The sequence below is a fragment of the Siphateles boraxobius genome, unplaced genomic scaffold (assembly GCF_051911475.1).
Source record: "Siphateles boraxobius isolate OS27281-9 unplaced genomic scaffold, OSU_SipBor_1 48, whole genome shotgun sequence".
NCBI classification, from domain to species: domain Eukaryota; kingdom Metazoa; phylum Chordata; class Actinopteri; order Cypriniformes; family Leuciscidae; genus Siphateles; species Siphateles boraxobius.
The window spans coordinates 13,375,795-13,403,622 of NW_027509119.1; the positions used below are offsets into that span (position 1 = coordinate 13,375,795).

Genomic DNA, 27,828 nt, shown 5'->3' on the forward strand with positions numbered 1-27,828 from the left:
TCCATCCTTCCACAACACAGGAAGTTCCTGAGGTTCGCCTTCGGGGGCGAGGCGTACCAGTACAGGGTTCTTCCGTTTGGCCTAGCTTTATCTCCCCGCACTTTCACGAAATGCATGGATGCAGCACTAGTGCCTCTGAGGCTTCAGGGCATTCGTATTCTCAATTACATCGACGATTGGTTGATTTTAGCTCAGACCGAGCAGATGGCGGTTCGGCATCGAGATGTCGTCCTCGCTCATATCAGAAAGTTGGGGTTGAGGCTGAACGCAAAGAAAAGTGTATTATCTCCTTCCCAGAAGACCACTTTTCTGGGTGTCGTTTGGGATTCGGTATCGATGCGGGCGCGACTCTCTCCGACCCGCATCGCTTCGATTCTCTCAGCTGTGAAACAAGTGAAGCTAGGCCAGCTACTCACTGTCAAGCAGTTTCAGAGACTGTTGGGTCTGATGGCAGCAGCGTCCAACGTTATACCTTGCGGCCTGTTGTACATGAGACCGCTACAGTGGTGGCTCAGGACCAAGGGATTCTCCCCGAGGGGAAATCCGCTCCGCACGTTCAAAGTCACGCGGCGCTGCCTTCGTGCTCTGGTCATGTGGTGAGAAACTTGGTTCCTATCCAAAGGTCCTGTGCTGGGGGCTCTTTGTCGTCGCATAACGCTAACGACGGATGCTTCCCTCACAGGGTGGGGGGCGGTCATGAGTGGTCGCCCAGCCCAAGGTCTGTGGCAGGATCATCATCTTTCGTGGCACATAAATTGTCTAGAGATGTTGGCTGTGTTTCAGGCTCTGAAACACTTCCTAACAGACCTGAGAGGCCATCATGTGTTAGTTCAATCAGACAACACGTCGGTGGTCTCTTATATAAATCATCAGGGGGGCCTGCGGTCTCGCCGGCTTTACAAGTTGGCCCGTCAGATCCTCCTGTGGTCCCAAGGGAAGCTACTATCTCTGAGAGCAATGTATCTCCCTGGGTATTTGAATGTGGTAGCAGACTCCCTGTCGAGGCAGGGGCCGAGGCCAGGGGAATGGAGACTCCACCCCGAGGTGGTGGAGCTCCTTTGGTTGAGTTTCGGTCGCGCCGAGGTGGACCTATTCGCTTCCAAGGAGACCACTCATTGTCATCGGTGGTTCTCCATCACTCTTCCAGCCCCCCTGGGGTTGGATGCTATGGTGCAGCCGTGGCCGAGGTCACGTCTGTACGCCTTTCCCCCGATTGCTCTGTTACCAGGAGTTCTGGAGAGGGTCCGCCGGGACGGGGTCAGTCTACTACTAGTAGCCCCGTTCTGGCCGGCCCGAGTATGGTTTGCGGACCTGATTTCTCTCCTGGACGGTTCTCCTTTGGAGCTCCCGGTCAGGAGGGATCTACTCTCCCAGGCGGGGGGCACGATACTTCACCCCCGCCCAGAATTGTGGAAACTGTGGGCTTGGCCTCTGAGGGGGCCCAGCTCATAGACTCCGGTCTCTCAACCGAGGTTGTTGAGACCATTCTTAACTCCAGAGCTCCATCCACGAGGAAGCTTTATGCCTTGAAGTGGAAACTTTTCACTTCTTGGTGTGGAGAACACCTGCAGGACCCAGTTAACTGCCCAGTGGGTGCAGTGCTGGAATTCCTGCAGGAGCGCTTCTCCACAGGGTTATCCCCCTCCACACTAAAGGTGTATGTGGCGGCACTAGCTGCTTACCACGTCCCTTTCAGTGGAGTTTCTCTTGGGAGACACCCGCTTATAACTCGTTTCCTCCGTGGCACTTTGAGGCTGAGGCCAGCAGTTCGTACGAGGGTGCCGACTTGGGATCTGGCCACTGTATTAGAAGGTCTTTCCCTAGCTCCTTTTGAACCTATCGAAGAAGTTCCCGAGAAGTTTCTCACTTTTAAGACTATCTTTTTGCTTGCTATCTCTTGACTAAAAAGAATCGGAGATTTGCAGGCTCTGTCGGTTTCACCCTCGTGCCTGGAATTTGCACCTGGCATGGTTAAAGCTTTTCTGCATCCTAGACCAGGTTACGTTCCTAAGGTTCCTACTAATATTGTTAGACCTACGGTTCTGCAGGCTTTCTGTCCTCCTCCATTTATGTCATCGGACCAGGAGAAACTTAATTCACTCTGCCCTGTTAGGGCATTAGACGCTTATGTTCACAGAGCTGCCCTGTGGAGGAAATCAGAACAACTTTTTGTATGTTTCGGGACCACCCAGGAAAGGGTGTCCGGCGTCTAAACAGAGAATGAGCAAGTGGGTGGTTGAGGCTATCTCACTTGCTTATGAGTCGGCTGGCCAGCCTTCACCTTTGGTTGTCCGAGCTCACTCTACCAGGAGTATGGCTGCTTCTAAAGCTCTTTTGTCGGGGGTTTCCCTGAGTGATGTTTGTGATGCGGCTGGATGGTCTTCACCGCATACTTTTATTAAGTTCTATGACCTAGACTTAAGCTCTACCCCTGGGGCACAGGTGCTCTCGTCCTCTGTGCGCTAGTCTCACATGACGGTCATTTGGTCCTATGGCGACGTGGGTATTCGCGTTCCCGCAGCGTTTGACGCAGCTCGAAGTTCCCTTGAAAGGGAACGTCTCGGTTACGTATGTAACCCTAGTTCCCTGATAGGGAACGAGACGCTGCGTCGCTCCGCCATACTCCCGGCACTCCCGTTAGCGCTTCCTTCAAGCCTATCAGAAGCTAATGCGCTTGTGTTTTTGGGGTGCTTTATAGTTTCCTGGTCGATGACGTCACCCGCCTATGACGTTTCATCTCTCCATTGGGCTGATTCCATACGTGCTTCATGACGCACAACGCAGGGGCGTTCCCGCAGCGTTTGACGCAGCGTCTCGTTCCCTATCAGGGAACTAGGGTTACATACGTAACCGAGACGATTTGTTTAAATGATGTAGATGTGCATTTGCTGAATGTTGACGGTAAATGAGAAAATATTTTAGCCTGATTGTTTGCCTTTTCTGTTTCAAATACTATAAAAGCAAACGCTTTACTTTTTCGCATACCATTTACTTACTTTTTTTACCAGTTCTGTCTAACAAAGTATTAGATATGACTGACAGAGATCGTAAACTAATGAAGAAGGAGAATGTGAGTAAGCGCTGTGTGATCCTAGACAGTAAAAGAAATGGACACAGCGACCCCATTGATTTCAACGAAGACTGAAGCCCGATTAGTGCACTTCCTGTCTGATGGCTGAGCGACTGTGCAGGCTTAACCCTCTGGGGACGGTATGGGCGGTACCGCCCAAAATGACATACTTTTACAAATGTGTAATTATCTTAAAAACTATTAATGATAGAGAGGTGCGCTCTTTTTTGCCGTCTTCCTCAGATTCCGCTGTAAACAGTGATAACAAACTTACCCGGCTTGTATACACACTTCCTTGTTGCGCAATACCACTTCGTCAAAGGCCAATGAAATCGATGTTGTTTGGCAGATTCACGAGCAACAACCAATGAAAGAATTGCCGATGGAGGAATTTTTTTCTTACCCAATCAGAGGAAGGTTACCATGACGTATTCTAGCAAATCGTAGGACTCTGTAGCCTTGCAAGGGGTGGTACTATATACTATTACGCAAACAGTGTTGAGTGGCAGAGACGACAGAAAGCGAACGGACGCGTCGAGTATAAACAAGGCTTTACGGAGCGAGAGCGCACAGAGATATGAGAGAGAGACAGAACAATTATAATATATATATATATATACACACATACAATTATAGCATTATTTATTGTTTTAGCACTTTTATGATGGCAAGCAGTAAACGATTTACGGTGGAACAAGCTCTGGAAAATTACTGGAGAGTGACGAGGAGAAAGCATTGCTTAGAAAATTCTAAGCATTCCTAAGAAAAACGCCTGGGACTATTTGTAAATAAAGTTAAATTTTTCATTGTTCTTTACACATTTTATTTAACAATTACACATGTCTGTCAAGCAAAGGCTTTGACAAATATATTTTTTGTTCAAAAACTGTTCACTATTGCTGTGTGATGTGTGATTTACAGAAAAATAAATGCCAAAAATTAAATTTCCGTTTTTGAAATTCTCTAGTTTATGGTACATTTTCACACATACTTCCTTTATAAAGATATTACATGTGTGCTTATGTTAGCTTAGGGACTTCTGAATCCATAGATACCAAACACATAGTGTTCCATCTCCATTACGTATAGTTTATAAGCCCAAATGTAAAAATAGAGAAAACGGACCAAAAAGAGCTTAGTCCCCAGAGGGTTAAACTGAGCTTGACGACAGCCTGACAGTTGTAAATCTTCTAGTAGCTGTGCCAAGACAAATCTGAATCACCTAATTCCTCAAAAACGTTGTTGAAATATTTTGTCCCGCTGGGGTAATCCCTAGACTTTATGCCTCTATGTCCCCCCGATGGCCTCATAGACAGTAAAAGATTGCTTGCGAGCTTCTCCTCCTGTCTATACGGTAATGGCTCTATTGTGCGACAGAAAGTCGCGTGGTTATGACGCAATCGTTAGCCCATTTTTACAAAAACGGCTTCTACGGGCTCATAACGTAAGATACAAAATAATGGACCCTTTTATACATTGTCATGTTTCTTTAGAAATAAATAATGGAAAAATGAAGTCTTTGGACGCCTCAGATGTAAAGTTATTCGCTTACAAGAGTGCTTCAGGAGTTCTACGAATTATGTGGAAATTGATAAAAGTGGCATGGGAAAAGAAGGTTGTACCTAGGGCATGGCGCCGAGCAGGTGGAGTCTTTATACCTAAAGAAAAAGATGCTACAAGCATCAGTCAGTTTCGTCCTGTTTCACTATTAAACGTCGAAGGTAAGATTTTCTTCAGCATTATTGCGCAGAGATTGTCAACCTACCTATTAAAGAATGGCTTCATTTATACTTCAGTTCAAAAAGCGGGCATTCCAGGGTTCTCAGGATGCTTAGAACACATCAATGTTATCTGGCAACGAATTCAATCAGTTAAAAACGAGAGGAAGGAGCTCCATGTGACATTCCTGGATTTGGCTAATGCATGTGGTTCAGTACCACATGAGCTTCTTTGGGCAGCATTTGATTTTTTTAGAGTACCAATGTCAATAACAAATTTAGTGAAAGCTTATTTTGGAGATTTGCTATTTAGTTTCTCAACTCCAAAATTCAGCACCGCATGACAATGCTTAGAGGTTGGAATAATGGCAGGATGCACCATTTCTCCACTGGCTTTTACCATGGCAATGAAAGTAATCATTAGGGCATCAAGATGGGTAGTAGGAGGAGAGCGCTTGGCTTCTGGGATGCGACTACCACCAATCAGAGCATACATGGATGACATGACAACCATGACTACAACAGTAGCCTGCACTAATCAGTTATTGGGGAAGTTAACAGATAATATCGAATGAGAACGAATGCAATTTAAGCCCTCTAAATCAAGGAGCATCTCGATAGTTAAAGGAAAGGTAGTAGATAAAACATTCTTCATTAATGGTGAGGCAATACCAACAGTTTCTGAGAAGCCAGTGAAGAGTCTTGGGAGATGGTACGATGGGGATCTAAAGGACACAGTTCGAGTGGGAGAAGTTAGACGACAAGCAGTGGAAGGGTTGAAGAGCATAAACAGCTGTGCTCTACCAGGCAAACTAAAACTCTGGTGCTTTCAGTTTGGTCTACTGCCAAGGTTGCTGTGGCCATTGACTGTTTACGAGGGATCTTTGACAACAGTGGATAAGCTGGAAGCGTTAATAAGTTCATACATCAGGAAATGGTTGGGAGTTCCACGCTGCCTCAGCAGAGTGGGACTTTATAGTAAAGGAGTATTGCAGCTGCCAGTCTCTGCTTTAACCGAGGAGTTTAAGTGTGCCACGGTCAGACTGGAAATGACTTTAGCAGAGTTACGCGACAAATGTGTAAGGGAGGCAGCCCCTGTGGTAAAAACTGGTAGAAAGTGGTCGGCAAAGAAATCTGTAGTAGAGGCAAAGGCTGACCTTCAAATTGGGGATATCGTGGGACAGGTACAGCATGGAAGATGGGGTTTTGGGCTCAGTTTAGCTCCTCCTAAATGGCACAAGGCAGGCCCACCTCAAAGGAGGAAGCTGGTAGTCAACGAGGTGCGAAAATAGGAGGAGAGGATGAGATGTATAAAGGCCAAGCAGGGAGAGTGGATGAGATGAGAGAGTGGAACAACGCAAAATGGGCTGGCAAGACCTTTGGTCAATGGAAGAGAGTAGGATCAGTTTCCTTATTAGGTCAATCAATGAACAAACAATGTTCATCACCTGCCACATTAAGGCACATTTTGACAGGATATAAGGTGGCTCTTAGCCAAGGTCGGTTTACTTGGCGCCATAACCAAGTATTGCGATGTTTGGCTTTAGCATTGGAAGGCAAGCGTAGTATGACCAATAAGTTGCCGCCTGTTCTAGCAAAACATTACACGCGGAAGACAATATCCCTCCGCCCAGGCGAGCAACCACCAAGAAAAGGTGCTAACACCAATTCTCGCCCAGGAAAACTGTAAGCTGCTAGGGACTGGAAGATGCTGGCTGATCTGGATCAACGGCTTATTTTTCCACCTGAGATTGCCACCACTAACCTACGACCAGATATTGTTTTGTGGTCTGGATCAGCACGCATTGGTCAACTGATAGAGTTAACAGTGCCATGGGAGGATGCGGTAGATGAGGCATATGAGAGGAAGAAACTGCGGTATGCTCATCTGGCCACTGAAGCAGAACAGCGAGGATGGAGAGTCCAGGTTTATCCAGTGGAAGTGGGTTGTCGAGGTTTTGTGGCACACTCTACAACCCGGTTCCTCAGAGACGTCGGATTCAAGAGTTGCGTCGCACAGTAAAGAACTTATCTGAAGCAGCAGAAAGGAGCAGCAACTGGCTGTGGTTAAGACGGAACGATTCTAGCTGGCTGTGTACAGGCCGCCATGCTACGGTTTCGTAGAATTCTTGAAAACTTGAAGAGTCTGTTGGTTTATTTGTATAGGTTGTATAGTATTTACAGTCATTACGTTCCCGTGTATATTGCGTGAATGGCAGGTGGTTGGGCAGATATTGTGTTTTGCGGTAGGTGGTATGCCATACGGAACCGTTAGCACTGAAACTGCATATTAACGCACCAGTGGGGCTCGACAGCCTTATTCAAACGGGTTGGCGCGTATGGTTGGGTTGCGGAGAGATTGTGAGATTGTGGTTAGGTCTCAGCAGCAGGAGGGATGTAGAGGTCAGTAAGCTGGGCTGAGTTGAGTGGGGGACGGAGGGGGGTGACTCTGGGACGCCAGAGTCACTGTCGAGCCCTCTTGAGGTGTCGTGGGCTAGTCGACGAAACACTGAGGACGGAAGGTGCCCACTTGAAGACCCTAGAGATGTCCCCTACTCAGCTCAATCCAGACGGTTTTCATGGGGGGACCGCACTGTGGTTGCAGCCGTTGTGTGTGCTGACGCATTTTAACACTAGACAGAAGGAGATTTACATCACCATATGGAAAGAAGCGTAAATGGATAGAGAAGCATAGGTTACTGTAAAGCTATGTCTTAGTTGGTGCTTATCTTGGCGAAAGCCGAGTACAAATCAGCATGAAGTTTTAACATCTACTCTCGTGTAATGGAAATCTTGTATACCCGTGTACCCCGTGGTTTTTGTGTACACTTGAATTTAAAATAATTTTTCCTTCAAGCAGAGGTATGGCCACTTCTACAGATATAAGTCGACCAACATTACTTCTTTTATAATAGCTTTGGATTGGCCATGCCGTGGTTTCCCACGTACACTTATTCTAAAGTAACATTAAATTTAAACAGAGGTAAGACACACACAAATTTAGGTTGGTCAAGCAGCAATTTGCTGTCCTAAACGGAAATTAACTTCTTGTCTTTACAAACCAAGTACACTTGAATTAGTGTCAAATATTAGTCGTCACTAATCTGACGCAGATTTTGCGGTAACATACAAATCCGTTTAATCTAATTGGGAAAACAATTTTAGATTAAGTCAGAATAAAATCAAATGTTTACAATTTAATTATGTCAGGTAAATGTATCATGCCAATTTCATAATCAGTTCAAAGATAGTAATACAAAACATCAAATGCTCTGGAATAAAGGGAAAAGATGTGAACCTGACATTAGAAAATACATGATGCTGAGTGTCTTGCCCACACTCCCCATCACGGCTAATTTGAGCTACAAATCGCCCTGAGCTTCTCGCTGCATCAGACCGAGACAGAAACTTATTTCACATGGAAACATTTGCTAACAATGGGAATTTGCATTTAGAGTTTACACCTTTTGGGAGCAGGATGCCATTTGCCTGGAAAACACACCCTCCTCTGTGTGCAAGTTATCTCTAAACTCTTAAAAAACTTAATTACCTTTTGGTTTACTTCTTTGGGAATGAGACCTTTGTACCAATCACACTGAGACATTTCAAATGATACTAAACATGTATAATACTATATGTTAATTATTCACATTAAACCATATAGATTTTTGGGTGAATATCTGGTTATCTCAGCGTGAGAGAGAGACAACATGGGGAGGTGATTGACTCGGGGATGCTAGTTTCTCAAGAGTGAGTCAAATGTTAATTTCGAGAAAGGTCCTTAGTCTTCTTGGGGAGTGGTCGTTCCTCAACCAGACTTCCCGGCATTTTCTAATTTATTAATTCTTACAGTTTACATGCCTACTCAGATATGACGATTGAGACACAATTAAATACAGACCAGCCTGGTTATTAAAAAGTTATTTATAAAAGTTATTCTGCCAAAAAATTTCCTCTGCAGTGGTGAGAGAAAAACACTGACATTTGCGATTCAGACTGGACCACTACTTCCTGTGATTTCTAAAATTACCAAACGTCACCATGTAAATTGTCAGAATAAGTCTTATGATACTTGCAGGTGATGTCTTGATAGGCAGCGTACTAGGATTTTGAACAGTTTTTGATTTATTTATGTTTTACACAACTTTAGCTTTAGATTTTACTGTCAAAAATCCATTTGTTAAATACTACAAAGTTCTGCTTAATTAACTAAGTGCCCATTCTCCCTAATTATTGAGCTCTTAAATATGAATACTTTGCAGTTATTGACCTAGTTATTTATGTATAATTAAGACAACATTACAAGACATTTTAATTAGATGTCTTCTGTCCATGTATGTTTTTTTTTTTCTGCAGGATCTTGTCTAGGGGCAGTTTTTGGAAAAGACCAATTTGTGATTAATGATTAATTAATTATGGGAATTGGAGCCGTGTCAGTAATTAAGGCATTGATTTTCATTTACTTTTGTCATATCTTTAAGCAAATGAGACTTAAATTATACTTTACTCCACATTGTATTCTGTTTTGTTCATTAACCATAGTGTTTAATGGTGTTCCCTTTCGAGGGAACTCGGACTGCGTCGAATGACACTTTGGGGGGGAGGGGGGGGCATCTGAAGTATGAATGAAACTAATCCAATCCTGACCTGATTGGTGTTGCGTCATGATGTAACATGTGACGGCATACACGGAAGCTACAAAGGCACGCCGGCACACAACAGAGTTAGCTTTTTGCTCTTCAGCAAGCGCTCTGTGTCAAACTGTCTGTCCTATTTGGTGTTGTTTGTCCCATAAGAATTGTCCTAAATAAAGGTCTGCAAGAAAAAAGAAATTGCAATATAGAATCTATAGTGGCTCGGATCTCGCGTTTGCCGAGGCAGCGCGTTGATTAAAGGTCTGCATTGCAATACAGAATCTATAGTGGCTCGGATCTCGCGTTTGCCGAGGCAGCGTGTTGATTACGAGTCTACTCTGCAATGAAGATTCTGTGGCTGGGATCTCGCGTTGTCGAGGCAGCGCGTAGATTTAAGGTCGTACATTACAATACAGAATCTATAGTGGCTCGGATCCCGTGTTTGCCGAGGCAGCGCGTAGATTACGGGTCTACATTGCCATGAAGATTCTGTGTGTGTGCGAGGCATGAACAGTCAGCTCCTGAGGGTGCTGGCTGTGTTCATTGAGAAATATCTCGACGCGCACAGCCGTGCGTTTTCGGGTGTTTCAGCCTCGATCGTGTTGATTTTCTTCTCGAGAGATGAAAACCAAATATATTGTGAAGACAGCAATCGCGTCCGCCCATCGAGAATTGTTTTCGGTCGAACCCTGCCGGAGATCCCCTTCAGGGGAGAGCCTGGTTCCTTTGGTAAAATATTTTGATGCATGGAAAAATCTCACAAATATTTATCCATGGGCCCTGTGCACCATTCAAAAGGGGTACAGGCTGCAGTTCAGTTTCCATCCACCAAGGTTAAACGGGGTGGTCTGGACTGTAGTCGACCCAGTGCAAGGTCGGGTATTGGAAGTAAACTTCCTGCTGGTAAAGGAGGCTATCCACCTTATTCTGCTCTAAACAATGGGTGCCGCCATGACGACGACTCCGGCTGCCTACTTCTGGTTCGTACTGTATTAGCAGTGAGAGAATGAGTTCAGGCTCTACATGTGCTGCTGTTGGTTGTTTTAACAATTCAAAGAAGATAAAAAACTTTTGAGGAACTGGGTGCTTTGAACATAAGATAAAAAGGAGAGAATGCCTATGTCCGGTTCTGTATCAGCTACATTCAATACCAGAGAGTAGACGTTTTTGGTTAGCTGCGCTAAAACTGAAGCATCCAACGAAAAGGTGTAATACGTTACCAGTAGGGATGGGCATTTCAAGCAAAAATAATATTCGAAGATCGCTGGGTATTATGCAATTAATATTCGAGAATCGCACCCCTCCATCACATCACGCACACATGCATGTAAAGGCTATAGGCTACACACCAGAGCACATGAGCAAAGCGGAGCAGTGTGACGCTTAAATATAAGTTAAACAAAAAAAAAACTAAACATACGTTTTATAATTAAGTTTCACAATATAATGTTTTTTTTTATTTTTATTTCATCTATGTTGATTATATGAAAAGGGAACCGCATAAGATGAGTCAGATATGATCATAAGATGCCCAATATATCGGAAAACATTTGGAATGGCTCAGACATGATTTTGACCACTTATCAAGTTTTGTTTTGTAGAAAGCCTTTCTTTAAAGTGAATTTCGTTTAGTATAAATTGTATCTTCATTTTTATCAATGTTTTATCAACAAATTGCCTGGAATAATAAATAAGAAGCACAAATAGTAGATATACAGGACACGGAGGCGCGGGCGCGTGAACGGGAGCGCGTCTTATCAATCAACAAAACTCAGCGTATAAGTTACTTGCCTCACAAACATGATAAGTATATCTATAGAAAGCTTGAAATGTGTACTTTTAAACAAAATAATTAAAACAAGCAGAATGGGCTGCTCTCTGCTTATGTAGCCTATATGTTAATTTGTATGAAGTGTCCATTTCTCTCTATAGGCGCGTTCACTACTGCGAAGATGGCGAGTCAGTATCATCAAATTTATCTTTGCAGTCGACACTTACAGAAAACACTAGTTATTAATAAAAAATTCAAATGTTTAATGCATAATCATTACTTTTGCCGGGTTTTTTGTGGCAAGCTTATGCGTGCGTTGAGATGCAGAATAGGCAATATATTACGAAAACACTCATTATGGTTTAGCATTCTCTCCCATATAGTATACATAACTTCCAACCCAACTTCAGTCGTGCACGGGCAGGGGCGGACCTACTTATTTCACATATTTTCTAACCAGCACATCACTGCGGCATTCTGAGCAAGTGGCGCTTAATCTTCATAAAGCTTCGAACCGGAAAAGGATAACCGGCTTCCGGTTCAAACCCGCTATGAATCATGTGTAAATTCGCTAACCAGGAAAAAGGTGGATAGAACGTATTCCTCCACCAGACAGGGAGTCCGGGTTTTACAGCCGCTTCTTTATAGTTCCCAGAAATGATGGGGGGTTGCGTCCAATAATAGATCTCAGACACTTGAATCGTTCTCTGAAATTTTAGAGCCAAGATCCAAGATGGCGCCGCAGACGGCTGCCTCGGTGTTGGGCTCTCCAGCCATTGTGTTGTTTTTGTTCGTTTGTTCTAAGTTTAGTCATTCTTTTCCTATCAGTTTCACCAAAGACGAACTACTGGACATTAGGAAACACACACCAGATAACTTTTCTACAGTTTTTGATTATTCGGACGTCTTGCAGGACATACTCGTTGGAGGAGCAGCGTTGTTGTTCAAACGCACGGTCAGAGGCAAACACGGGAAGCGAGCCGGCGTGCTTTTTAAACTCCTCGAGCGCGGCCTGTGCACTGCACTCCCCAGTATTCATATCGCGAATCTCCGATCCCTTCCTAACAAAACGGACAAACTTCTTCTCCTCACCCGCACTAACAAGGATTTTTTAAACTCTACTGCTCTGTGCTTCACTGAAACCTGGCTGAGTGAAGCCATACCGGACAACGCAATACATCTGCCGGGCTTCCAGCTGTTCCGAGCGGATCACATCGCGGAGCTAACGGGGAAAACAAGAGGTGGTGGATTGTGTTTCTACATTAACGAAAGTTGGTGTTCAGATGTAACAACACTGAAGAAGATGTGCTCTCCAAATTAAGAGGCACATTTCATAAACTGTAAACCTTTCTACTAGCCTCGGGAGTTTTCCTCTTTCATTCTCGTGAATTTATTCATCCCTCCAGACGCGTGAGCACGGCGCTACAACAGCTGGCTGAACAAATAGCTGAAACAGAACAAAGGTATCCTGACTCTCTTTTAATCATTCTTGGGGATTTTAACAAAGCAAATCTTTCCCGTGAACTACCAAAATACAGACAGCACGTTACATGTCCCATCCGAGACAGTAATATACTGGACCACTGTTACACCACAATAAAAAATTCGTATCACTCCGTCTCACGAGCACCTTTGGGGCTCTCTGATCACGGTTTGGTTCATCTCATACCGACCTACAGGCAGAAACTGAAATCAGCTAAACCTGTAATAAGGACTGTAAAAAGATGGACTAATGAAGCAGAGCAGAATCTACAGGCCTGCTTTGATTGCACTGATTGGACTGTTTTTGAAGCTGCTACCAGCGATCTGGATGAGCTCACAGATACTGTAACATCATATATAAGTTTCTTTGAGGATACATGCATTCCTACCAGGACATTCTTATCATTTACTAATGATAAATCATGGTTTACTGGAAAACTCAAACACCTTCGTCATGCCAAAGAGGATGCATACAGAAGTGGGGATAAAATCTTGTATAACCAGCCCAGAAACAGACTGACAAAGGAGACTAAAAGAAGCTACTCAGAAAAACTGAAAAAACAGTTTTCATCCAACGACCCATCATCAGTCTGGAATGGCCTGAGGAACATCACCAACTACAAGTCACCATCCCCCCGATCTGTGGACAATCAACACCTGGCTGATGATTTAAACTCATTTTATTGCAGCCCTCATTCACACCACACACTGGCTCTGACCTGCACTTCACACATTCACCATCACCTCCTGCACCCCCATTACTCCCCCCTCCTGCCATCCAACCTGAGCTTAAGGTCTGTGTGGAGGACGTGAGCAGAGTCTTCAAAAAACAGAAGACTAGGAAAGCCTCAGGCCCAGACGGCATCTCATCTGCTTGTTTAAAAGCCTGCGCTGACCAACTGGCCCCGGTCTTCACGCAGATCTTCAATAGATCATTGGAGCAGTGTGAAGTTCCCTGCTGTTTCAAACGCTCCACTATCATTCCTGTCCCCAAAAAACCCAAAATCACTGGACTTAATGACTACAGACCTGTCGCTCTCACGTCTGTGGTCATGAAGTCGTTTGAAAGACTGGTGTTGGCCCACCTGAAGGACATCACTGGACCCCTGCTGGATCCCTTTCAGTTTGCTTACAGAGCAAACAGGTCTGTGGATGATGCAGTCAACATGGGACTGCATTATATCCTGCAACATCTCGACAGACCAGGGACTTATGCAAGGATCTTCTTTGTGGACTTCAGTTCTGCCTTCAATACCATCATGCATGGTCTTCTCACAGCAAAACTGACCCAGCTCTCCATACCATCCTCGATCTGTCAGTGGATCACGAGCTTCCTGACGGTCCGGCAGCAGCGAGTGAGACTGGGGAAACACACATCCAGGACTCCCACCACCAGCACTCTCGCCCCCCAAGGGTGCGTTCTCTCCCCACTGCTCTTCTCCCTGTACACTAATGACTGCACTTCTAAAGACCCCACTGTCAAGCTCCTGAAATTTGCCGACGACACCACTGTCATCGGTCTCATCCGAAACGGTGACGAGTCTGCTTACAGACTGGAGGTTGAACAGCTGGCTGTCTGGTGCAGTTATAACAACCTTGAGCTGAACACGCTGAAAACAGTGGAGATGAACGTGGACTTCAGGAGGAACAGCCCAGCACTCCCCCCACTCACCATCATGAACAGCACTGTGGATGCAGTGGAGTCATTCGGGTTCCTGGGCACTTCCATCTCTCAGGACCTGAAGTGGGACAATCACATTGACTCCATTGTGAAAAAGCCCAGCAGAGACTGTACTTCCTTCGCCAGCTGAGGAAGTTCAACTTGCCACAGGAGCTGCTGATTCAGTTCTACTCAGCCGTCATTGAGTCTGTCGTATGCACTTCCATCACTGTCTGGTTTGTTTCAGCTACCAAATCAGACAACAGGAGACTACAACGGACAGTCCGGACTGCGGAGAGGATTATTGGTGCCCCCCTGCCAAACCTCCAGGACCTGTACTCTTCCAGAATGAGGAAGAGAGCAGGTAAAATCATCACAGACTCCACTCACCCTGTACACCACCTGTTTGAATTGTTAACGTCAAGACGGCGACTCAGATCACTGGCCACAAGAACATCTCGGCACAGGAACAGTTTCTTCTCACAGGCCATTTCACTCCTGAACAGTTAACACTCCTCCCAAGGCATATGCCTTAAGTGCAATACTCCCACTGTTTAGTGCAATACCCTACAACTCAGGTGATACTTATATGTAGATTTATTTATTTATAATATTCAAAACACTATAAATATGTTCATAATCTGTAAATCTGAAAATGTCTATTCTGACTAAACCCAACTGTGATACTTTTATTCTCATATATTTTTATTTTTATTTTTTTATTATAATTTGTAGTATTATGTTTCTTGTTGTATTTGTATATGTCCACTGGAAGCCTGAGTACCAAAACAAATGCCTTGTGTGTGCAAGCACACTTGGCAATAAAGCTCTTTCTGATTCTGATTCTGAGGAGATTCAGGTTCAAGATGCTCACTATTACCATCATCGTGAGTCAAATTCAATCCGAGGATTGGTTTGTCACGATAGATCTAAAGGACGCATACTTCCACATATCCATCCTTCCATCTCACAGGAATTTCCTGAGGTTCGCTTTCGGGGGCGAAGCGTACCAATACCGGGTTCTTCCGTTCGGCCTAGCTCTCTCCCCAGGCACATTTACCAAATGTATGGATGCAGCTCTAGCACCCCGAGGCTCCAGGGCACCAGGGTACTCAATTATATCGATGACTGGCTGATTCTGGCCAAGTCACAAGAGCTGGCGGTTCGGCATCGAGATGTCGTCCTCGCCCACATCCAAAGCCTGGGTTTGAGACTCAACACGAAAAAGAGCGTGTTGACACCAGCCCAGAGAACCACGTTTCTGGGAGTGGTGTGGGACTCGGTCACGATGCGGGCACAATTGTCTCCTGCACAAATTGAGTCCATTCCGGCCACAGTGTCCAGGATAAAGCTAGGCCAAGCCATTACTGTGAAACATTTTCAAAGAGTGTTGGGGCTCATGGCAGCAGCGTCCAACATTATTCCATTTGGCCTGCTGCACATTAGGGCCCTCCAGTGGGGGTTGAAAACCAAGCGGTTCTCCCCGAGGGGGAACCCGTTCCGCATGATCAGGGTTACGCGCAGATGCCTTCGTTCCCTATCTATGTGGAAAAAAGCTTGATTTCTGTCCCAAGGTCCAGTGTGGGGAGCGTCATGTCGCCGGAAAATCGTTTCAACAGACGCCTCCCTCACGGGTTGGGGTGCGGTACTTGGACGGCCGCTTTACGACAGGCCTATGGCAGGACCATCATTCCTCCTGGCACATAAACTGCCTGGAGATGTTGGCGGTGTTCCAAGCTCTGAGGAGCTTCCTGCCGGACCTCAAAGGTCATCATGTCGTTGTGAGGTCAGACAATATGTCGGTAGTGGCCTATTTAAACCATCAGGGGGGGCTGAGGTCTCGCCCTCTATGCAGACTAGCGACTCAGATCCTCCTGTGGTCCCAGGGGAAACTGTATCTCTAAGAGCAACATACATCCCAGGGAGTCAAAATCAGGGAGCAGACATCCCGTTGAGACAGGGGCTGAGGCCCGGGGAATGGAGACTCCACCCCGAGGTGGTGGAGTCAATATCTCAGAGGTTCGGCCCAGTGGAAGGGGACCTATTCGTGTCTCGAGAGACGACCCATTGTCCACTGTGGTTTTCCCTCACTCATCCAGCCCCGCTGGGGTTGGATGCCATGGTGCAGACGTGGCCGAGGCTGCGTTTGTATGCATTTCTCCCGATCGCTCTGCTCCTGGGAGTTTTAGAGAGAGTCCGTCGCGACGGGATCAGTCTACTGCTGGTAGCCCGTTGTGGCCGGCCCGAGTATGGTTCTCAGACATTGTATCGCTCCTAGACGGCCCTCCTTGGGAGATTCCCCTCAGGACGGACCTGCTGACACAGGCAGAGGGCTCAATATTTCACCCTCGGCCAGAGCTATGGAAGCTGTGGGTCTGGCCCCTGAGGGGGCACAGTACCTAGAGGCCGGCCTATCAGCTGGAGTAGTGGAGACCACACTCAGCTCTAGAGGTCCCCCCACGAGGAAATTGTACGGGTTAAAGTGGAATGTCTTTACCAATTGGTGTAGAGAGTGTGAGGTGGATCCAGTTAACTGCTCAGTGGCTTCAGTTCTGGAGTTCCTCCAAGATCGCTTTTCAGCTGGTCTTACCCCGTCCACACTCAAGGTGTACGTGGCTGCCATTGCGGCTTTCCACGCTCCTCTGGGTGATGGGCCTCTGGGGAGACAGCAGTTGGTCGTACGTTTCCTCCGTGGGGCTTGGAGGATGAGACCTGTGGCTCGTACCAGGGTTCCCACATGAGACCTGGCAGTGGTTCTCGAAGGGCTGGCCGAGGCCCCCTTTCGAACCACTGGAGTCGGCTGAGGCCAAGAACCTTTCCCTGCAGGTGGTTTTTCTGTTGGCCATTACTTCTCTGAGGAGGGTAGGAGATCTCCAGGCGCTCTCTATATCTAACGGGTGCCTGGAGTTTGCTCCAGGCAATATTAAAGCCATCCTACATCCTAGGCCGGGCTATTTCTATGGTTCTGCAGGCTTTTCATCCTCCACCTCACGTGACGGCGGATGAGGAGAGACTTCATCTGCTCTGCCCTGTTAGAGCTCTAAAAATTTACATTCATAGGTCCTCTTCATGGCGGAAGTCAGACCAGTTGCTGGTGTGTTTTGGGTCGCCCAAGACGGGGTCTTCCCGCCTCAAAACAGACCATCAGCAACTGGATTGTCCATGCTATTGCCTTGGCCTACCAGGTGCGCAATCTGCCTTCACCTTTGGCCGTGAGGGCTCATTCAACCAGAGGCATGGCATCCTCTAGAGCCCTCCTCTCGGGGGCCCCATTTAAGAGGTCTGCGATGCAGCAGGATGGGCCACCCCCCACACCTTTATTAGGTTTTACAGTCTGGACATCCCGTCTACGCCTGGCACTCTCGTGCTCTCGTCCTAAGTGTGCCTGTGAGCAGCTTCACACCACGACAGGCTCAAACGTGGGTACTCGTTCCCCCGAAGTGTCATTCGATGCAGTCCGCGTTCCCTCGAAAGGGAACGTCCTCGGGTTACGACTGTAACCCTTGTTCCCTGAGAAAGGGAACGAGGACTGCGTCCCTTCGTCAGGCCTTCCCCTCCCTGGGAGCGACTTGCTACATCGCATAAGCTAACTCTGTTGTGTGCCGGCGTGCCTTTGTAGCTTCCGTGTATGCCGTCACATGTTACGTCATGACGCAGCAACAATCAGGATTGGATTAGTTTCATTCATACTTCAGATGCGTTACGCTAAGGGCGTTCCCCCCCAAAGTGTCATTCGACGCAGTCCTCGTTCCCTTTCTCAGGGTACGTTTTCTATACTTTGGACTTGGACTATAAGTCACACAGACAATTTATTGTAAAGAAAACCACATCTATTTTCATGTTTATATTTGACAAAAAGGTGTGTGTGTGTGTGTGTGTGTGTGTGTGTGTGTGTGTGTGTGTGTGTGTGTGTGTGTGTGTGTGTGTGTAGAGTTGTGTCTGAAGGAGTCTCTGTGTATGGGAGTTTCCAGTAAGCTGCTACTGGATGTGACAGGAGCTCAAGTTTCAGAACTGGACTCCAGCTTCAGCCTGAACGACAGAGGTACAAACACACACTTCTAAATGCATAGACTTGTGTACAGATAGTCATACATACTATAACCTAACGCTAAAAGAAACCTTCCTTCAATTTTACAATTAAAAAAATAAATAAATATATATATATACAGTATATATATAGTGTATATAATATATATATTAAAAAAATAAATCTATGCCCACCACTAATATATATATATATATATATATATATATATATATATATATTAGAGGTGGGCATAGATTTATTTTTTTAATCTAGATTAATCTCACTGTAATCTTGTAATTAATCTAGATTAAAATGGCTCATTTGAATTCTGCCGAAGGCATCCAGAATATGTGTGCTACCCAAATAATGACTAAAAGTAAGTCTTTGAGAATAATTCGCCTCTCGTAGGGATGTGAATTTCTGCCAAAAATGCCATTCGACAATAGAGAAGCAAAAGTCGAATATCGTTAAAAAAAAACGAAGAAAAAAAAAAAGCACACTCACAATGACAGAAAGGGAGGCCAATTTCATCTTTAGCGATTTGTCATCAAACAAACTATTTTTTAATTGAACAAGTAACATGTTTTTCGTCATTTTTTTAACATAGTAGGCTAATTGGAAGAAGAAAAAAACAATAAGCACGACGTAGCTACAGTCCGTTTTTGCATCGCCAAACCAGATGCTCGTTAGATCAAAAAATAATGTCATATGTCATAATGATTTTATGTGAACCTGCCTTTACCGGCAATAGCCTCCTCCTTTTTAAACAAATTAGTTTTCAATCAATGTAAACTATTCGTGTGACTATGCCCCTGCGTAATACACACACATTACCGCGGGATGGCGGGTGTTCATTTCATAAACTGTACACAATGGTAGCACCTGTTAACCTTTGCCAGTGCGCCGACGCTCTGAAGTGTTTATTTGTAGCCTATAAATGAATGTATATGTCCAAAAAACGGATAATGTCATACTTTTTAGTAGTGCTATCGTGGCGTAATAATCTGTTTGGTTGTAAAATGTATTACCTGAATGAAATGAAATCGAATGTATCGTCCTGTGGAATCATTCATTCACAGACAGCTTACGAAGATGTTCAACTAATAAAGATCTTCATCGCTGGCAAAAATATAATGCATTTGCAGTTTTGCTTTCACTAGACTAAACTGTAGATCCACGGCCACTTCATCCAACGCTCTTGATGTTCTTAAATCTTCCGGTTACGAATCTGAGTCGAGTGTGATTGAACGCGCTTCAGACGATTCAGTGCGTAAGGAACTGAACAGATCATTCAGACTGATTTGCGAACCGATTTAGACAGATCTGCCAACTTGTTTGATGAAGTCTTTGAACAGAATTGTCACAAAAGAGTGATTCATTTGTAAATTGAGCATCGCTCATGCCCATAAAAAGATACAGCGCGCTTGGAATGAACTCATTTAACAACATGTAATCGGGATGTTAAATATACTAGGCTACACATTGGAATTGCGCGAAAATATAACGATATTCGAAAAAGCTATTTTATGATCCCAACCCAACTTTGAGAATAGATTAATGCTGGTAGGTCACATTTATAATGACAACATGGTGAATGTACATACCAACATGGGAAACATTCAAACTACACACATTCTTACTATATAGAACATGCTTTTTAGCGGCTGTGAAGTAATTACTTATTCAAAATAAGTACCTACTCAAGAGAGCATGCGATTTTGGAAGCGGCCATCCTCATGTTCCTTCACTGCATGCGATACTCCTTGTTTTCCAACAGATGTCACTTTATCTCTCATCACATTAAAACAGTATTTTTTAAAACTACGCTTAAAAAGTGGCTTAAGACAAATCAATTATGTGATCACTGATCTGGACTTTTTATATGGATTACATATGTGATGTAGGTTGTTTTAGTACCACTAATATAAATGGTTTTAAAAAGGCTCTAATTTTTTGTGAACACAATTATGAACTCTAGTGACCCTAGACTATTTTTGAACAAGTTTTTACTCTTTTTCTCATTCTCTCTGTCAGTTCAGAGCAGTTGTTCAGATTCGTCTTCTGTGGGCAGCATGAAAGGGGGCGACTCGCCCGCCTCTTCAAGAGATTCAAAGAGAAACAGCGAGCAAACAGGACACACTCAGGTGAGTCACACACATTCACATACACACACGTGCAGTGAGTAAAGATGATGATATGTAATTGTGTTTTATAGAGCACTTCACCCTCCACCTCTGTGTGAATCATATCAACTCACAATGCAAGTCTTAAAACTCATGTAAGTATTTTAAATGTGTTATTTTTTGTTATTTTTTTCTTCTACTAAATATTTTTTTACACATTATATGTTGCCTGTTTATGTATTTATTCAGAATATGTGGATACAAATATGTGGGGGAAAATGCTTTTTAGAAGCAGAGTGTGCAGCATTTACCAGCAGGGTCTCATTCAAAAAAACATGAATATACTATTAAATGCACATTTAACCCTACAATTACTGTATCATATTTGATATGCAAATATTCTAAAGCCTCTAAATGATGAGCATGATCAACTTGGCTGAAAACTACATCTACTACATACCATCTGCTGTCTGATTGATTTTTTTTTAGCAAGTAAAATGCCTTTTAGTATAATTGTAAAAACTCCCACCTTCAGGTCATGGTTCACGTGTCTTTTTTACTGTGAAATGTTTAATGATTTTTATAAAGTAAATTAAGAATAACTTCTATGTTATATATATTTCAAAATGAACTCTTTCAGCCTGAAACAACTTTGGTTTACTATACATACATATTTTTAGAAAGCATGTTCAAATGTATGATATGATCCATCAGGCTTTTGAGGAACATTTATTTGTTCATCAGTGCATTACATTGCATTATATGTTGTAAAACTGCAGAGCTTTCATCATAAAACTAATAATTTTAATAACATCTTACTAAGATATATTATTGGAAGATATAAAGTGACAACAAATATTTAAATGCATTTTTATGCAAGTAGTCTGCTATACTGTTATATGGATCTCATTGATTTACATTACAAGCTATCAGATTTTTATCTTACTTTTTGGCCATATAAAAATCAATATCTGCAACAAACTGCAAATATTTGCCGAGTTTGAGCCTTTAAATAAAATTGAGGGGTTTTTTTTCATATGGAATATGATCTCCATATTCTTAGTATATCATACTATATGAGCCTGATGTATCAGTTATGATACACACATACAGTATGTATGCATAATAGCATATTTTTTGTCTGCTCCCCAGACAAAATGGGTGCTGTTTCTTTCATCAACTCATCAACATAAATTTACGACTGGGACATCTGGGCACAAACTGGATCATGAGACGCATGCGGCCATGTGAACACAGGATTACAGAAGACTGGAGGTCATGTGTCAGCAGCCGTCTCGCTTCTTATCATTTCAGTTACTCTTTTTAATTGACTTTCAGTCTCAGGCCCATCACATACATTTGAAACTAAAAAAGATGACATTCAAGTCAACATGAAATCAAATTGTACATTCTTAATACACTTTTCTGGTGTGCACGATTCATCTGTTTCAAAAGTGTTTATCTTCATAATCTTTTATCTAAATGTAATAACTTTCCATTCTGACTGAAAATAATATAAAGATAGGGCAATAATTGAGAAACATGGAAATGTTCTGGAAAGTGAACTTGACCTTTTATGTTGACTTTGAGGTGGATATCTGTGCTTAAGTGCACTTGAATGATGAAAAGATTGAAATGAACGACAAAACGACGCAGAAATTCTACAGAAGTCAGAGAAATTCTACAGAGCTTCATACATCATTTTGTTTTGTAATCTGTGACGCAAATGTGGTTCAAATCCGAACCAAAAACACGTATTTTGCACGATTTTTCCAAACGTAGACTCTCAAAATATTTCTGTCGAAAGATTCTGTCAATCCAGCAAGTTGCACTTTGTGATATCAAATCAAAATAGACTGTTGGCTGAGGACACATCTGGTATTTCGGCCCATCTCCATCTCAGAGTATTGAAGAAAGAGGGAACGTTTTATTCTCCGTTCTCTGAATTTAGTTAAGCACCAGCTGTCTTTTATTGCCATGGCCAATCTGAGAGCCAAATCTAGACCTGAATTTCAAAAGAGAGCTGCTATGGATGATGTGTTTTGCTTTATGAGTTATGTAATTATTTAACTCCGCCCTCAGCTTTTCCATTAGTAAGATTCTGCACAGTCTTAAGCAGTATTAGATACTGGAACGCTAATCTACTCAAAGGTTCAACCGCGTAAAAACTGACTCTGACTCGAGCAACTTTAATCCACTTTTGAATTTACGAAGTCTGACTCTGTAAAATCATTCTTTATAAGCTCTATTTGTACTTCCAGTCATCTGTCTTGTTGCATATTTTAGATGGTGGAAACTGTAGCTTCTGAACATTTATTTTACTGATAAAACAACAGCTAGAGTTTTTGTTTTGCCTTGTGCTAAAGAGTTTTTATTTCAAGTTGTTTATTGAGCTTGATGTGCCAATACACCTGTATGAAAGCAAATTCTCAAATAGGTTCTTTTTAAATGAATATTCTGGGTTAAGTTAAATCGACTGCATTTGTGGCATAATGTTCGATTACTACACAAATATATTTTGACCTAAGAATCAAACTTCTGGTTAGGCTCTTACAAGTGAATGGGGCCAATATTTAAAAGCACAAGTTATAATTTTATTGAACCTAAATTAATGTTTCTATTAAAACTTGTATTATTTGAGATGTAAATTTGTTTAATCATATTTTTTTACAGGTATTTCAGGGCTACTAACATTGCAACAAAATTGTAAAATTTGATGTAACTTTTGCTGCATTCACGCCATGTCATAATTACAGTAGTTGCAAGATGACAACATGTAAAGTACTATTCTGAAAGATCTTTGTTCTGAAAGATCACATATTGTTTATCATTTGACTATAATATTGAAACCTCGATCATTTTAGCATTCACATTTACAAATTGGCCCCATTTACGTCCATTGTACTGTAAGTCCCTTGTGAGAAAGAAGGGAAATAAATATATATTAAAAAAACTACTGTAAAGTACATTTTTAATCATTGGCCTGGTTTCACAGACCGAGATTAGATTAAGCCAGGATTAGGCCTTAGTTAAATTAGGACATTTAAGTAGCTTTTATAAAAAAATAAAAACATTACTGATGTGCATCTTGAGACAAAACAATGGCACTGACATATTTTAAGATGTATCAGTGCAAGTTTTCAGTTAAGACCGCTCAAACGTGCATTTTAGACTTTCATTATATTAACACTTAAGTATATTCTTTTAAATATATGCTAGAGTACTTTTTCACAAGGTAGTCCAAGAGAGTTGAGTTGAAATATCAACATTATGCCACAAATGCTGTCAATTAAGCTTAACATGAATATAAATTTAAATTTTAGTAGCTAAAAGATTAAATGGAGAAGAAATTGAGACTGAGGTCTCCTTATTATCCTCCTGAGAAAAAGACATTTCAATAACGTCTCGACTGTGCTAAGACAAAAGTCTGAAGTCAAAGAACTGAAGGAATTTTAAGAGAATCATCTTAGACAATGTTGATTCTGAAATAAAAACAAAACTGAGAATTTTGGAAGAGCAATAGCAATAGAAATGTGCTATGCTAGTAAAAAATAAATGATATGATCATTTAGGCAGTTCAGAGGATGAATCCAATTTCTGAGAAAGACAGATTGCTTGGAGAAGAGTGAAGGACTGAAATGTGACCGATCCCAAACCTGTGCAACTGTGGGAGGAATGTACTGTATCCACAGCACTAAACCCACATTCAGGCCAAAAATACTCTCCGCAGTGGGGCGTGTGCGCGATCCAACTCTCCCAAAACCATAAATACCTTGGCGTGATTCATAGTTTTGATTGTAAACAGGAACGTGTGCCAGAGAAACAAGCTGTCTTTAGAAGCCTCTCATGAACTCATGTATTAATGTTTACATTTTTGAATTCTTTAAATTGCATGCTCCTTTTTGACTTTGTAACTGTTTAATTGTCTTTTTTGGGATTATTAAATGAACACAACCAAATTGTTCCCTTTTTTTCCCCCCGCAGCCATTTTAGAGCCTGATGACATTTGGTGCATATGAGAGCATTATGCGGGATACGCACTTGACAACATTACTGACACGCTGAAAATGGCAGCCACTCAGTGACCAGCAGAAGGGATCACATTTTTGAAAGGGGGAAAAAAGAGATGAAAAGAGTGTGCAGAGAGAAAAAGAGAGAGAGAGAGAGAGAGGCCAAAGACAGTAGATGGTATGATGGGAAATGAAGGAGGGACAGACGGAGAGGCACAGAGAGGGGAGAGATGGAGAACAAGAGCGAAAGAATGAGGCAGACGAGTGAGTGAGCGGGGGGTGCAGCAGACGCAGCGAGTGTGAGAAAGGTATGGCTGAGGGCAGAGAAGTTTTTGTCTTGATAGAAATGTGAAGAGAGCGAGAGAATGGGTTTAAATGGGGAGGGGGGGGTAGAAAGTGAGAGAGAGAGAGAGAGAGAGAAAGGGGGGGGGGCGAGGCAGAGAGACTCGGGCGAACAAAGAGAACGTGGAGAGAATGAGTTGGGTGAAACATCAAAGGGATTTTTCGGCCGTGTTACCGGGACAACAGACATTTGCATGCGATTAGCTTTTTACATCATATTAAGGAGGGATGGGGCGAGTGAGGGGAAGCACACATAAAGAGAGAGAGAGCAATGCCGGTCACTCACACTGACTTATGTGCTGACAAGCAGCCATTTGTCTTGAGGATCACGCATGTGGCGAGGATGATATTACAACACATTATACAAAGTAGATGTGCTATCTGAAAACATGCCTTCATTGCAATTAACAGCAATAATAGGCTCATTTGTCAAGGAGCAGTGGAAAATGATCATGAGCCTAAAAGAGATGTTGTGATCACAGACGCAGGTTCGAATCTGGCCTGCGTCATGCCCCTTTCTTCACTTTTCTGCACTGCCAAATAATTTGCATTTTTATACCTTTAAAGCAAATAACAATTTTATATTTAGGAGTAGCCTACATATAAGAATTTGGGGCTTGTAAGAGTTTTTTAATGTGTTCAAAAGAAAGCTTGTTTCTGCCACAGAATAAAAAAATAAAAGGGTAATTGCTTTTTATCTCACAATTCTGAAAAACAAGAAATATACTCAGAATTGTAAGACATTAATTTCCAATTCTAAGATCAAAGTCAGAATTGTGAGATATGAACTTGCAGTTGTGAGGAGGAAAAAAAGTCAGAATTGTGAGATAAAAAGTCACAGGATATGTAAACTCAGAATTCCAAGAAAAAAAAAGTCAGAATTGCTAAATGTAAAAGTGTTTAACTAAAAAAGTCAGAATTGTTAGATAAAAAGGCATTTTTTTTTTATTATTCTGTGGTGGCAAAAAGCTCAGCAAGGCTGCATTTATTTAATAATAAAATACAATAATATTGTGAAATATTAGTACAACTTAAAATAACTATATGTATATATATACTTTTTTTATATTTATTTGAGATACAATATTAGAGTTTACAATTAAGAGTTACATTTTGAAATACTAATTCATAATTGAGAAAATGTTAAAATCATGGCACGGTTGAAATTATGAAATAAAGTTATAATTATGGAAGTCAAAATTATCAGATAAAAGTTATAATTGACAAATAATATGGCATAATATAATTTATTAATACACAATCTGACATAAGGTCAGAATTATGAAATAAAAAGTCAAAGTTATGACACTCATAATAATGAGATAAAAATCTAAATTATGAAAAATTCTATCGAGATAATATCCATAATTATAACATAAAAGGTTGGAATTGTGAAATAAAAAGTCAAAGTAATGAGACGGTCATGATACTGAGATAATGAGAATAATGAAATAAGAAGTGACAATTATGACAGTCAGAATTATGAGAAAATTTTGACGTTTTTTGTCATCTCATTATTTTGACATTTTATCTTCAATTCAAATTGTTATCAATTATGAACTATTTATGTCATAATCATGATTTTATATGAGCATTTATTTCCTTATGTGGTGGAAATGGGCTTCCATAGAAACACTTTTTTTGCCATATGATGCCAGGGTAACATTAAATATAGTGTTATAAATGTACATTACATTTATGGCATTTGTTGAAACGCATAATCACAGTCTGTGAAAAGGGTCCATTCTCGTTGTCATTTCTTTTGAATGTTTTACTTTATATGCTGCACTAGTCTTAATCTTTACTTTTTTCCGAAACTGATATGCGATCAACTGCAAGTAATCCAAATGTTATGAAATTGATTAAATTTTTATCAATCAACATATATTTTTTTTAATACACATATTATCAGTAGAACAATTTAAGTTAAACTGAACTGAAAAAATTATTTTTTCTAATTTGTTCCCTTTTTGCATTAATGACAGCTGACATGAACTTCTAGAGTTTGTGCAAACCCTGATGATCATGTTCTTCAGCGTGAGTTGACGTTCCCAAGAGCATCTTGAGCTTCACATGCCAGCAGAACCTTAAATACTTGTATTCACTCCCCCCCCCCCCCCCCCCCCCCCCCCCCAGTACAGATTTTGGGCTTCTATAATGCTTACATATACATTCATAAGAGCAGCAGACATGCACCTGCCAACCTCCCCCCGTCTGTCTCTGTTTTCTCTGGCCTGTAATGCCTCACTGCCCTCAGTACTGCTGCTGCATTGTGCTGCCAGGCGTCGTCATGGCCGTCGCCACGGTGCTATTGTCATGGCGATATTACAGTATCAATACCCTGACACTGCGACAAAGAGACAGCAGCCAATGCCACATCACTCCACCCCTTTAACCCCTCTACTCTCTCTCTCTCTCTCTCTCTCTACTCTCTCTACTCTCTATCCTCACCCAATCGATCCCTCTATCTCTGACTAAATATGTGCATATTGATTCTCCATTGGTCCCCTGCTCTCTTCTTCCATCCCTCTTTTTTTCTTCCTTTCTTCTCTCTAAAATCTATCAGATTTCATCTCCCCCTCAGACCACCTCATGTTTCTCTCTTTTCCTCTTCATCTGTCATTTCATTGCCCTTCTTTCACTCCTTCCTGTTCTCCACGCCACCCCCCACCTCTGCATGTTTTTTTCTTCCTTTCTATTTTTTTTTTGTCTCCGTCTCACTCACTCTCTGCATATTAATTGGTGCATTTGAGCTGCGGCGTACGAGACAATCAAAGTGTTGGGGGCGGGTGATGATATGACTGTATCAGACACAATACACAATACACAAAAACACACGTTCACTCGCTTACTGACGAGACACCGTTACACTCGCATGAGCTGACAGTCGGAGATGTTCGTGAGTTAATACCAAGTCCCCTCTCCAAAACCATCCTCACCTTAAAAACTCCACCAAAAAACGGCCTCCGATCCAGACGAAAACACCTGCAG

The 27,828-nt window shown here is 42.5% G+C and overlaps 1 protein-coding gene across 1 annotated transcript in view; it reads left to right on the forward strand.

Moving 5' to 3' along the window:
- The window catches only part of arhgef40 (Rho guanine nucleotide exchange factor (GEF) 40), a 97,272-nt gene extending 72,828 nt beyond the window's left edge, over positions 1-24,444 (forward strand). The window contains exons 24-27 of the mRNA XM_077202061.1: positions 18,267-18,377; positions 20,397-20,506; positions 20,578-20,640; positions 21,638-24,444. Coding sequence (XP_077058176.1) covers positions 18,267-18,377; positions 20,397-20,506; positions 20,578-20,604 — 248 coding nt within the window. The 3' untranslated portion in view covers positions 20,605-20,640; positions 21,638-24,444. The remainder of the gene's footprint in view (positions 1-18,266; positions 18,378-20,396; positions 20,507-20,577; positions 20,641-21,637) is intronic.
- The last annotated feature ends 3,384 nt before the right edge of the window (positions 24,445-27,828 follow it).